The following is a 13,885-nucleotide window of genomic DNA, read 5'->3' as shown; positions in this document are numbered from 1 at the left end:
AATGTTTTAGTTTGAATTAGTTGCATGCTATTAGTCCAAGCTTGTTCCTGCCAGTTGTCAAACACATTGATAATGATTCCCCCATGTTTATATAGGCTAAAAAGATATTGAAGGAATTCAAGGTTTTGCTTTGAAAGGAATGGATATACAGTTTTTTTTCCACTGGACTTGAACTGTTATTGAAAGTGTACATGTTTTGGGTCCTAATACCATTCAGTATGATTGTGTAGAAGTTTGTTACTTGTCATATCAGCAATATTTTACCTGTCACTGTTGGATAGCTTACCTTTTCTGGGATGGAATTACCCTCATCCATATCATAATAATTCATTCTCCCATATTGTAAACTTCGTAGAAAACTCAGACCCAGTCTGCTTCCCACATCACAGGCCAAGGCATAGTAATCATCTTCTTTTCTGCCAATGCCATTTGCATTTGTTGAACTCAGAATGTTGTGCAAGAGTTTTGCTTGCTAAATGTCTACCAAGATGAATTAAACATCAGAATATGTTTTCCTTAACTGTCCTACCATTAGTTCAGTGTTTATTCATTTATTGGATTAGCTTTCTGTAAGTTAGAGCATTGTTTAACAATATTCAGCAGTGACCTTTTCTTAAGTAACTGTCTGCACAGTGTTTGGGCAGCTCCGAGGATTTACATTTTTTTTATAGGTAATTGTCTCTGAGTTATTGCCAAAATTGATTGTGACCTCCATTATTTTTAATTTATTGAATACAATTGTGACGTATTTTTCATTACTGCTTTATGCTGAGTTTTAGAGTTGCAGAAGGGGGTTGCACACCAGCTATTTATTTTAATTGTATGTTCAGGTGGTTGCACATTGTTACTTTTCTGTTATAGTGAGAAATGCTAGAACTCCACTCTTTTTATTGTTATTATTATTATTATTATTATATTACATTTCTGGTTTCAGCAATATGTAACTATAGTCAACACTAAAATTCATTGGATTCCCACTTCTTTTGGTAATTTTTTAAAATTTGGAATAGTACCATGTGTTGCTGGTTTCTTATTCTAGTACATCAAATACTACAGGTTAACTATTATTCAAAGTGGAAACTGCACTGGGATTCCCTCTCAACTCAGATTTCTTTAGGACATGATTTTCACCACTGTTTGAATTTTGTGTCAAATTGGGACTGGTTCCTGGCCAGAGTTCCTATGCATACCTGTGAACCCCACTCCTAACTGTTTGCAGACATAAGATCCAGGGTGGGTTGCTCACTTTGACTGAGAAGTGCTAGTTCTTTAGGGTTCATGATCCTAAGAAGAATCTACGCTCCACATAATTTGGAAATGTGGGTGATAGGGGTGTGTTGATGAAATAAAAGGTTGTTATGCGATGGTCATCTTTATTGAGAAGCTGGTGGTAGCATAATTCATTTGACAAGGATGCACACATCCCTTCTCATCTGCATGGAGATTTGGAACTGACTTTGCTGGGATGCCTCAAAAGGGATTACCATTTGAGTTTGTCATAATATCTTGTAAGGAAAATGTTGTTATGGACAGTCTGTCCAGTAGAGGCAAGGTGGTTCTCACAATGGTATCTACACCAGTCTGTAGCATAGTTCCAGTTTTGAATGGGACAGAAATCTTTAGCAGCTGTGCTTGCAAGAAGAATGAACAACAAGCTCTCCTTTACACCTAACCAGTTGCAGATCTGCCCCTCTGAGAGTACAGTGGTTGATATTCTGCTCCTTTTCAAGGAGAGAAAATGCTTAGTTTCTGCTGTAAAGGGCAGCCCTATCCAACATGCTCAAATTTTCAATGGCCATGGCCATTACTTTGGTTTCTCATATTTTTGATCTTATAAGGTATTTTGAGCTGCAGAGACCAGTCTTGCTCTGTGATGCCCAGATGGAACTACATGCATGTTGTGATCTTTATCAAAAGACCCCCGCAAACCTTTGGGTGAAGCTTCTATTGAGAATTTTACCCGTAAAGCTCTCCATGACATCCTTGAGATGAATGAGCGAGTTTTATACCATGTCAGTAGAACAAGGTTGTCTACAGTTTTGTGGCAGTTATGAGTTTCTTTCTGTCCTTCACTAATCAGGTTTCTTGGTAAGAATAGTTTCCTTTGGTAGCTCCACTCCCTATATTGATCCCCAGTGACAATTGTTCCTGTGTAGGATGATCAAGATTGATTCTTATGAACAGTTAGTTCTTTACAATTCTATTTGGTCACTTTTAACTCATTCAGTCCCAGAGATCTTTGTCATTTTTGCCTGAAATGGGGGGAGGAAATGCATTTTGGATGTTAATTCTGAATACATCCAAATGCATATGCTTCCAAGAGATTTTTGTTTAGCCATATACCTAGTTTTGTTAGAAACATTGTTTTTTTTAAATTCAGTTTGGCTATTTTGCTTGTGCATGTGCAGAAGGGTAAAAGCTGTATTTGTTTATTCATTTTTGTCTTGGCCACCTTTTTACTATAGACCTCAAAGTTATCCTGTTTTAGCGAAGGTTTGCCTGTCTGTGTGCAGTTCAGACTAGTCAGCCTTAGACCTCCATCCAAAAGGTCTAAAATCTGGTTCCAATAAACTGCAAATTTTTGGTGTTAGACAACTGGGTTTAAAAAAATTATTTTTCCCTCTGTAATGTGAGTCAAAAGTCTGGATTGTTTGTGATCATTGTAGAGCTACATCAGTGTACTTGTCTGGAATACCACACACTTTGCTGTATCGTAAACGACCTTGATACTGCAGAGCTCGGAAGTAGGGTACAACCTCATCATGCCTACAAGTGGCATTGGGCTTAATGAGTTAAAGGTGGATAAAAGGTGGAAAGCATCTTTTCTTCCCCTAAAGGGCTTGCCTGATATTTCGGCATCCACTGTTGGGACTTTTCATTTATGAAGATTAAGCCCATGAGGTTCAAGCTATTGCTACCTCATGGGCCTATCGAACTTGTTCATCATTGGAGGATTGAAAAAGGATACATTTCAAATGTCACATTCTACCTTCTACTTTTACCTTGATTCCTTGGCACATCAGAATAAAGGCATATTTTCTCTGGGACCTATACTCATAGTGGTCCAAGCGGATACCATGTTACAGCAGTGGACATTACTCTCATACGGGTAATTCCTTGTCTTTACCAGGTGTTTTTTTTGGGAGGTGAACTGGCAAATTCACCAATGCAATAGCAGCAGTTAAGATATTAATGTTATTAAAATGGGTGGGGGGTTAAAACTAATTTGAATGAAGTAATACTTACCTGTCATTGCCGGATTCCCCTCGTTCACCCAGCTAATGTTTCACAAGTGTGCTGTCAATAAAAAGATGTTTAATACAGTGCATGGGCCTATGAAGTGGGGAAAAGACTGGGTCTGTATGATAGTTCGATGATGATTATTCTGGCATGGAAACGATAAGCTATATGACAGTAACAAGTATTACATCATTCACATTTGTTGTGTTGGATTTTCTGAAATAAGTATTGTCTAGTGTGCTCCTCTTCTGTTTTTTCATCTATGACTTAAATATTTTGTTGTTAATGGGAGCAATGCCTTGTTGTTTTCGTGTTATTCCTATTGCTGAAACTTTTGTGGTTGATTTTATTGCTTTGATGTTCAACCAGTTAGAAAAAGCATTAAATTTAATAGATTTTTAAAACATTCACTTAACAACTCCATCAAATAATTAGCCTGAACTTGTGCATATTGGAACCCATATAGTCAGATGGTATGAAGAGAAAGCATACATTAGTTTAAAAAGAACACAATTTTGATTCCTTTTCTGTTATCCGTTACCTTTGGATAATGGTTAGAACTTTTTTCCCCATCTTCTACCATTTAGTTCCATTTAGAAAGGATAGAAAAAATAATCCATCATCATATGGGATATGGAAATGAGTATTAAAATAATGTATCTTATTTGTACAGGTTGAAGATTCCACTTATAAAATACTCAAACAAATGTGAATGTTGGTAAGATAATTTTTTTGGTGTGACACGATTGAGGTAATGTGGCTTTTGCATTATAGAAACCCCGTGTGGCTGATCAGTGGGATCTCATAAATCACAAAAAAATTTCAAGGGTATTGTATACTTTTTGTTGACTTCAACATTTTCTTTCACTGGACTGTGTATGTTTTTTTGAGAATTGTTAACTATTTTTCTTTTTCATTGTTCAGTAGGAGACAGAAGTTGCAACAAAGTTACTATATGTTCATTCTCTCCCAGAATTTGTAGCACTTAGTTAACATGTGATATTATATCAGAGATGCTATAATGTAATGGTTGTGTCATTTTCAGTTACAAAGTCAGCATTGATTGTATGGAAGTAGACATCCTTAGGGCTGTTCCATTGTAACATGCGTGTTACCCAGGGAAGGCAGTTTTTTAAGAAAATTCTATCTTGCATCTACAGGCGTGTACCCCACATTAAAAGTGCCTTCCCCGGGTCCCAGGTATGTTTTACTGGAACAGCCCCTAAAAAGGATGCATTAAAAAGGAAAGAATTAATATGATTCATCAAAGTTTGAATTCCTTTATGTACAAACTATAAAGGACATTCATGGGGATGACACAAGTTTGACTTTTATGGTCTTGTGTCTTTTATATAGAAGTTAAATGTGTAAATATGAAGAAAAGGGTTCAGAAATATCTGAATAGACATCTGTTATTCGGAGGTGCCTGCAAAGGCAAGGTTAACTGAATATTGTAATATATGTCTGTATTTACAGTTGGATAAGGTATTTGACTCTGTAGAGGCAAACCTGACGTTGCTAGGTGCCACAGCAGTAGAGGACAAGTTACAAGATGATGTGCCAAAGACAATATCCTCTCTTAGGGCAGCTGGGATTAAGGTATATACACACTTGTTTCCCTTTGGTTACAATGTACCATTTCACATACTTGGAAACAATTCGTAAGTGTGCTGTGCTTAGAAAAGAGGAAAATGCACTAAGCAGAAATATAGAAACAGATAACTAAATAATCTCTCACAGTTCAAAAACATAGCTGCAAATATATTGTAAATTTAATTCTACCTAGATGTTATTGAAATGAAAATGTGTACTAAATGTGATTCCAATCTAGCTAGTATTTTGTAAGTTATTTAGCAGAAAGTTGATGTCAGTCTCTCAGAACTAATATCAGTATTTTCCCTGTTAAATGAATATTATTTGTATAAATATATTTTGGTTATTCTTAGGTGTGGGTGTTGACAGGGGATAAGGAGGAGACTGCAGTCAACATTAGCTTTTCTGCAGGACATTTTCAGAGTGGCATGGAGGAAATGCGACTTACCAAGATAGAAAATTCCATCCAGTGTGCTGATACAATCAGGAACTTCATGAACAGGTAATTAAAGTGTTCATGTGATGCTGAAGGAAGCGTGTGCTAAAACTTAATATGGAAAGGAATCTCAGGAAAAGTTTGATTGTATGTCTCTCATTCCACTAGTCTTATTTTGCAGAAATAGTGTTATGCATGTTGCTGTCAAAACATGGAGTTCATAATACCTAAATGTAATGTGATGTGATGTGATTTGGATTTTTAACGTAGCTTTAACAATTTTTCAGTCATATTGCTACGATGTCTGCAGTGTGGCAGTTTATAGTGATGTCTAGCACTGGGGCATCATGCCACAGACACATAGCATGATGTCCCACCCAGTCACATTATTCTGACACCAGGCCAACCAGTCCTAACACTGACCTCTTAATGCTGAGCGCCAAGTGAGGCAGCTGTTAGTACCATTTTTGTAAGTCTTTGGTATGACTCGGTCGGGGATCGAACCCACGACCTTCCGCATCCAAGGCGGACACTCTAACCACTAGACCATCGGATCGGTCCTAAATGTAAAAAGCTGTGTTTAATACATGGCCTTATATATTACACAGGTATTGTTTGTGAGTAAAAATGACAAAAATCCATTCTTGTTCCTTATAGTGCATACCATAACATTAACAGACCTGTCAACCCTTATGATTTTGCCGTTATCTTATAAAAATGATCCTTAAAATATGAACTTATGGAATAAAAGTAAATGCTATGGAAAATTATTGTTGCCAAAAAATCTAGATAATTTGTTCATTCATGTTTGATTTAGATCCGGGTTTGAATTAGTAGAATTAGTCATGGAACCAGGCTAACTTTATGGCAGTAACTCATATGCTTTAAATGGCACTTATTTTTTCATGCAAAGCATCTGCATGATGAAGCTGTTGATAATATTAATTTTTTTTTAAAATGGCACCCAGCAAGCGATGGATATTGAAGATGAAAGCAAAAATAAGCCTCTTAAAATGTGTTAATAATCAGCACAGAAGAATAAAATGGAATATTGAGATTCTTGTGAATAAAGGAAGGAAAGGATACAGTTACATTTATTGGACATCACAAGCCAATCTGAGTATGCCTTGTGTCCATAGATATGATATCATCATGTGAACAGGAATTGTTTTTCCAAGAATTACATCAAGTTGAGAGATACCAGCAAGCCATTGAGCTGCATAGGGTTTGGAACTGAAGTTTATGCAGCAGTATTGTGGTAAATTAGGTCTGCATATACTTTACAAATTATTTGGTTGAACATAATGTTTACCGTATATGCATGTTTTGAATACCACACTTTTAAATACATTTTCCATCTTACTGAAAACCGGTCAAACTTACAGGGGAAAAAAATCAACTGCCTCACCAGGGTCGGCATGTCTGCATTAAACAACTGAAACCTTGTTTGCTTGTCAGGAGCTCTTTACAGCCAGAGTTAGCTTTATTGGTTGTGGTGTGAGATGAACTAAACGTGATAGTGTATTGTTGTAATGATTGTATACTGACAGAGGCACTTGTAACAAGATATTATTTTGTACAAGAATATTTAGTGCCTCTGAATGATGTATATTCTTTCCCTGAGGCATCTTCTTCCAGTCTATGTCACATGACACTAAGTCACCAAATAACAGGATTGTATTTATTTTCCAAGATGTTTGCCAAGTGTTTGTTTCCTGTTGTTCGATACAAGGTTGAATTACTTACTTGATATTAGACCAAACTGGTTCCTTGTAGTTGTCTAAGGCATTGATAATGATTCTCCCATGTGGGAGTGTCATCGGTAGCCATGCCTAGGTCACATGGTGATTAGAATGCTCAATACCTTAAATTATTTTCCTTGTCTTTAAGCAGATTCAATTTTAGACACAAAAATAAACCTATGAATGTAAAGATGTTTTTTACAAGGAAGCATCTGAATTAGTTTGATTGGTTGGTGGCATTTTTAAGACTTTAATCACTTTATCATGCTGAGGTTGGTTGGTGGCATTTTTAAGACTTTAATCACTTTATCATGCCAAGGTTGCTTGGTGGCATTTTTAAGACTTTAATCACTTTATCATGCCGCCTAAGAAACGAGAGCATAGTTTTCATTGCACTCATGTTATCGGTTATCACCAGTCAGACTTGTCCTTGATTCCTTGCATGCATGAGTATATTATTAAGAACTCAGAGGTTTCAGTATTGCATTCTTTTTTTTTTTGGTTTACATTCACACTGACATAGCCTTCATTAATTAAAAAGGGCCCCTGGATGCCAAGTGGTCTAAAGCACTTGTCTTTACCAATTACTGCCATCTCAACTCTGTCCATGTGGGTTCAAGTCTCGGGCTTGGTCATTGTGGGTATATGAGAAAGCTTGCCTGTTGCTTTCCATGGGTATGTGGTTCTTCTTGGGTTTTTTCCTGGTTCTTCCTCCACAGTCATACTGTCTGCCATGTATATAGCCTATCATGTGCAGAAAAATGGTATTAACCCAAAACAAAAAACAAACAAACCAACATCAATGAAATCTGTTTTATACTTTGTGAAATGTTTCAAATGTATTGTGTAATGCAGGCTTTTGTTTGAATTTGCCAGAATAATAGCACGAGTATAATGAACAGCATGGACACAGATCTGATGGTATATCATGTGACCTAGTAGGTGGTTGTTTGTAGATAGCTAAGATCTGCCATCTGAATTGTCCAATTCAGACTGTGGCTAGACAAAAATTAATTTGGTCAACATATTTCTGTGCCCTTGTATATGACCTAATTAGATTTGTGTGTCATGTAAACAAATCCTTTCAGTTTTACCAGTTTTTAAAGACTTTTGGACTGAGGTCTTTTTGGATACAGTTGGTATGTGTTTGTTTTAGAAGTGTAAACTTTGTTCAATTATGTGACCCTCATTAGACTGTTTTGTTGCATATGCATTGATCACTTGTAATATTTTTGTATTTTAGAGTTGAGCAGGGCAGTACAGCTCATGTTCCATTTGCCCTGGTGGTGGATGGCAGCAGTTTGACCTTTGCTCTTTCAGAACATGCTGCTATCTTTCGAGATCTCTGCAGGAAGTGTCTTGCTGTCCTCTGTTGTAGGATGACACCATTACAAAAGGCTGATGTGAGTAACAACACCATGGCAATGCTCGGTAAACAATAAGTTTTGAAACTGAACTATATTTCTTGTACTTATATTGTTTCTATTCTTATTATATTCTCCAACTTCATCCTACAGACATAATGTCAGAAGTAACTGAGCAATATTTTCCTATATATGTCCTTGTTAAATGATGTATATGCTTGATAAAGAATCATGTCATGCCATCTTGGTATCATCAGACTTTTAGCTCTACTGGTCATATACCAGAAGAGCTTGTGGGATGTTTTTTAATCCATTAGTACAAGTTTATTATCACAAATCCTCCTAAACTACTTGGAAGAAGACCATGAAACTTTACACATACATTAATCCTAATGGCCATCATGAAAATCTTGTTATTGTTACTCCTCCTGAAAGGATGTTCCAATCAACATGGGATTTTCACTCAAAGACTTCTTATGATGTCTAGTTGGTCATAATTGAAAATGGTGTTGGTCTCATATCCGCTTGTTATTGCTACTTCTCTTGAACAAAAAAGTCACATGGTAGTGGGAATGATAATAATGTTAATCTTTCAATGACTGGTAGTGGGAATGGCAACAATGTTATTTTTTCAATGACTGGTAGTGGGAATGGCTAAGTTTCCTTTTCAATTACAGTGTTAGTGGAAATAGCAATAATGTTACTTTTTCAATGACAGTGATAGTACGAATAGCAGTAATGTTATTTTTCAATGGCAGTGTAGGAGGAATGGCAATAATTTTATTTTGTCAATGACAGTGATAGCAGGAATGGCAATAACATTACTTTTTTAATGACAGTGATAGTGGGAATTACAATAATGTTTCTTTTTCAATGACATTGGTAGCAGGAATGGACATAATGTTACTTTTTTCAATGACAGTGATAGTGGGAATGGCAATGTTATTTTCAATGACTGGTAATTGGAATGGCTCTGTTTCTTTTTCAATGACAGTGTTAGTGGGAATGGCAATAATGATACTATTTCAATGACTGGTAGTGGGAATGGCAATGATGTTATTTTTTTAATGACAGTGATAGTGGGAATGGCAGTAATGTTCTTTTTCAATGACAGTGATAATGGGAATGGCAGTAATGTTATTTTTTCAATGACTGCTAGTTGCAATAGCAATAATGATACTTTTTTAATGACGGTGATTGTGGGAATGGCAATAATGTTAGCATTTCAATGACTGGTAGTGGGATAGGCAATAATGTTTCTTTTTAATGACAATGGCAGTGGGAATGGCAATAATGATAGTTTTTCAATGATGGTGATTGTGGGAATAGCAATAATGTTAGTATTTCAATGACTGGTAGTGGGATAGGCAATAATGTTTCTTTTTAATGACAATGGTAGTGGGAATGGCAATAATGATAGTTTTTCAATGATGGTGATTGTGGGAATAGCAATAATGTTAGTATTTCAATGACTGGTAGTGGGATAGGCAATAATGTTTCTTTTTCAATGACAGTGATAGTGGGAATGGCAATAATGTTATTTTTCAATGACAGTGGTACTTGGAATGGCAATAATGTTATTTTTCAATGACAGTGGTAGCAGCAATGGCAGTAATGTTTTGTTTCACTGAAAGTGGTAGCAGGAATGGCAATAATGTTATTTTTCAATGACAGTGGTACTTCGAATGGCAATAATGTTATTTTTCAATGACAGTGGTAGCAGCAATGACAATAATGTTTTGTTTCAATGAAAGTGGTAGCAGGAATGGCAATAATGTTATTTTTCAATGACAGTGGTACTTGGAATGGCAATAATGTTACTTTTCCAGTGACAGTAGTAGTGGGTATGGCAATGTTTCTTTTTAAGTGACAGTGATAGTGGGAATGGTAATAATGTTGCTTTTTCAATGACAGTAGTTGTTGGGTTGGCAATAATGTTTCTTTTATCAATGACAGTAATAGTGGGAATGTCAATAATGTTTCTTTTTCAGTGAAGTAGTAATATGAATGGCAATCATGTTTCTTTTTCAGTGAGGTAGTAGTATGAATGGTAATTATGTTTCTTTTTCAGTGAGGTAGTAGTAGGAATGGCAATAATGTTTCTTTTTCAATGACATTGCTAGTGGGAATGGCAATAATGTTTCTTTTTCAATGACTTTGCTAGTGGAAATTGCAATAATGTTTCTTTTTCAATGACTGGTAGTGGGAATGCAATAATATTACCTTTTCAATGGCAATGCAGCAGCCATGGCAATGTTACTGTTTCAATGTAATGTTACTTTTCCAATGGCAATGTTACTGTCATTAATGTAATAATGTTATTTTCCCAGTGGCAATGGCAGGAAGTTTAAGTTGCTGTTCAAACATGTTTGAAAGTCATATATCTTTCTACATCAGTTGTTTTGTCATCTTAAACTTTGGGTGAAATATTACTCTTTGTATCTAAAGTTTTTACCTGAATATGCTAGGAATTCGTGTCCCTTGTGTGAGAGCCATAAATTAATAATAACCTTGTTCACAGTAGAGACACTGATTTGTGGAATATATTTTTGTGATTTCAGGTTGTGAAGCTTATCAAAATGTCTAAAGACAGACCCGTGACAGCTGCAATTGGAGATGGTGCTAATGATGTCAGCATGATACAAGAGGCTGATGTGGGATTAGGTCAGTTTTTGGCTGGCTCTGACCTTACCTTCATTGTTCTGACATGTTAGGCTTATATGATGACAATAATGAAAACTCTGGGCCAATTTTATACTTGCATTTTAATTGAGATGGCAGGTGATAATTCAGTGTTGTAATGTAGTAGATATCTTGGATTTCATCAAATCAAAGCAATTCTGTTTTTGCAATGCCTTTAGCCAGTAGGTCCATGTAAAGTCATGTTCAACCAATACAAATAAGCAACCATGCTACTGGAAATATGGTATACAAACCATCCAGCAGTTGGCAGTCATGCAAATAGTCTTGTCAACCTTCTTTGCTGTGTAACGGAAACCTGAAACTAAAGTTAGAGCAGAGAAGTTAAAGGGTAATGGTACATGGAATGGTTTCGAATGAACATAATTTAATCCAATTTTGCACATCTTAAGTTTGATTAAATATTATTTATTTTCTCCTGCTCCAAAAAGTTAAAATATGGAGCCTTGAATCAGTAGAATCTTTTGAGTTCTAAATTGATTCGGAATGGCATTTCCTGTAACAATAATTCTGCTGAAGCTTAAGATTAGCAAGTAGAGTCTTTTTCTATAAAGCACAATGAGTAGTGCTGAAGATTTTATGGAATTATCTTAGAAAAATGAAAGTATAGCTTTAAAAACTGTCACCCTTATTTTAGTATTTTTATCCAGGTAGCATTCCCAGGAGTTGATTGCTCAGTAGCTGTTATATTTTCTACTTCACAGGAATGATGGGGAAGGAAGGCAGACAAGCTGTACGCAACAGTGATTATGCATTTGCTCGTTTCAAGTTCCTGCGCAGAGCTTTGCTGATGCATGGTCATTACTATTACATCCGTCTTAGCAATCTAGTCCTGTATTTCTTCTACAAGGTATTAAGCATAAATTTGAAGTCAGGTTTTTCTGGGGGGTTATTATGTTTAATAATCTGCATCGCTCATTGACCACTGGGTTTATTATATCTGCACTTTTGTGGATATTGTGTTAAGTCTAGTCCATCTGTGCATCACTATATTTGTCCATCGCTGTTTTCCTTATAACCAGAACTCCATTTATGCTAATTGAAGGAGTGGTTACATGTTGTGGACTTGTGAATTAATGATGATGAACATTTTGAATCCTAAATGCAGCTATGTGAAGAGTGGGGAGAAGAGGAGGGAGGCAAAGAAAAATAAGGTGCAGATATATGTATTAGCTTCTATGTCTAGTTTTATTTGAGGTTTTTTCTTACAGAATCTTGTGATTGCACCTTGAATCATTATGTTTTTACTTGTCTTACGTGTATTAGGATATGGGTGAATCATGGATGTTACTTTTTCAGGGGTGACTCCAGTTGAGTCAGCATCATTTTAAGATTTTGTGATAAAGGTTTTGAAAGAAATGTACAGATAGAGTGCATCATGTTGTTGTTTATTTTTTAGGCAAGAAATCGTGTTTCACAGAACACCTGAATTTTTTTTAGTTCTTGGCATTTCTTGATGAGTGCAATATCAGTTGAGTGCCCATATATTAAGACCACACAAAACCAACATGTCAATTGCTTTGTGGGTTGCATTTCATTCTTAAGCATGTTTTGCTATCACAGAATTCTGATCATATTATCGATGTATGTCAGTAGACTGGTCATGCACATTTTTATTTTCATTGATTAGCTTTGAGAAATACGTTTCAGATATTTTGATACTAGGTATTAATTCATCTGATTTAGCAACAGTATATTTTGCAAGAGGTAAACTTCAGGTTAGCTAAAGACAAGCAAAGTGTATCCAGAACAACTGAATTTATTTTCTTTTCAAATATAATTGGACTCAATCGTCTGCTAATCTTGTAATTTTCAGTTGAGTTCATTAAAATGTATCTTTTTTGCAGGTTTTGTTTCAGTATATCAGAATGGTAATGCTGGACTGTAGGGCTATACTTTAGGCCAAACTTCAAGCTTTACTATTATCTATTTTCCATTTTCACTGATAGCTTAGACAGGAATAGCTGCTACAGTTGCAGAGATATTTTAATAATTTGTAGAGAAAATCATGCATTCATAAATTATATTTATGAAATTCTGGAAAATAAAATGTTTATGGCACAAAATTAGGAAGGCATTCGTCGTGTGGACACTGGTAGAAAGAAAAGTACTTCAGCACTAATATCTGAGATTGGTACATAGAAGATAATAGTTCATTATAAAAATGTAAAATATAAATAAAAAAAGGACCAGTCAGTTAGCCTGTAAATAGGTGATAAATGATTTCAGAGATGAAGAGAAAGAAAAATGCAGATAATGTTTTAGGAAAATCAATGTTCATGGTCATTGTTTTGCCATAGTGTTAAAGAAATTCAGTGCACTTTGTATTGGAGTAGTGAATATGCTGTATTTATTCTCACTGGACCTTAATTATAACCAGTTACAGATATATGTTTCATAGGGAAATGCAATATGCTAGTTGAAAAGTTTGTGGTTTTGTGGATTTAATGCCATTTTACAGCACATTAGGCTATACATGGCAGGCAGTATAACAGGTGGAGGAAGAGCCCTGGAATGCCCCGGGTAGAACCATTGACACATGGGATGATTCTAGCAAGCTTTCTCACACATTTGTGATGACTGAACCTGAGACTTGAACCCATATGGACAGGTGAGATGTAAGTGATATAGAAATGTAAGAGCATTAGGCCACTTGGCCACCTGGGCCCCATAAAAGTTCATTACTTTTAAGAAGCGTATCATCGATTCATAGCAGGCTGCCAAGATTCTGAAAATTTGATCCTAGGATTTCTGATAAGCCCCAGGTTGGCATCTCTGCAGCTAATAACTTACATCCAGTGTTGAGAAGA

General features: G+C 35.8%; 1 protein-coding gene across 2 annotated transcripts in view; it reads left to right on the top strand.

Annotated features, from left to right (window-relative positions):
- LOC149800065 (phospholipid-transporting ATPase IF-like) overlaps window positions 1-13,885 on the top strand; it is a 164,413-nt gene that overhangs the window by 75,566 nt on the left and 74,962 nt on the right. For both annotated transcript variants that reach the window (XM_089959617.1, XM_089959618.1), the window contains exons 18-22: window positions 4,717-4,839; window positions 5,187-5,335; window positions 8,255-8,414; window positions 10,937-11,039; window positions 11,780-11,925. In XM_089959617.1, coding sequence (XP_089815743.1) covers window positions 4,717-4,839; window positions 5,187-5,335; window positions 8,255-8,414; window positions 10,937-11,039; window positions 11,780-11,925 — 681 coding nt within the window. The remainder of the gene's footprint in view (window positions 1-4,716; window positions 4,840-5,186; window positions 5,336-8,254; window positions 8,415-10,936; window positions 11,040-11,779; window positions 11,926-13,885) is intronic.

Source organism: Sinohyriopsis cumingii, chromosome 5, assembly GCF_028554795.1.
Source record: "Sinohyriopsis cumingii isolate HCF-2022 chromosome 5, ASM2855479v2, whole genome shotgun sequence".
NCBI lineage: Eukaryota > Metazoa > Mollusca > Bivalvia > Unionida > Unionidae > Sinohyriopsis > Sinohyriopsis cumingii.
This window is presented reverse-complemented; position numbering and strand designations above follow the sequence as displayed.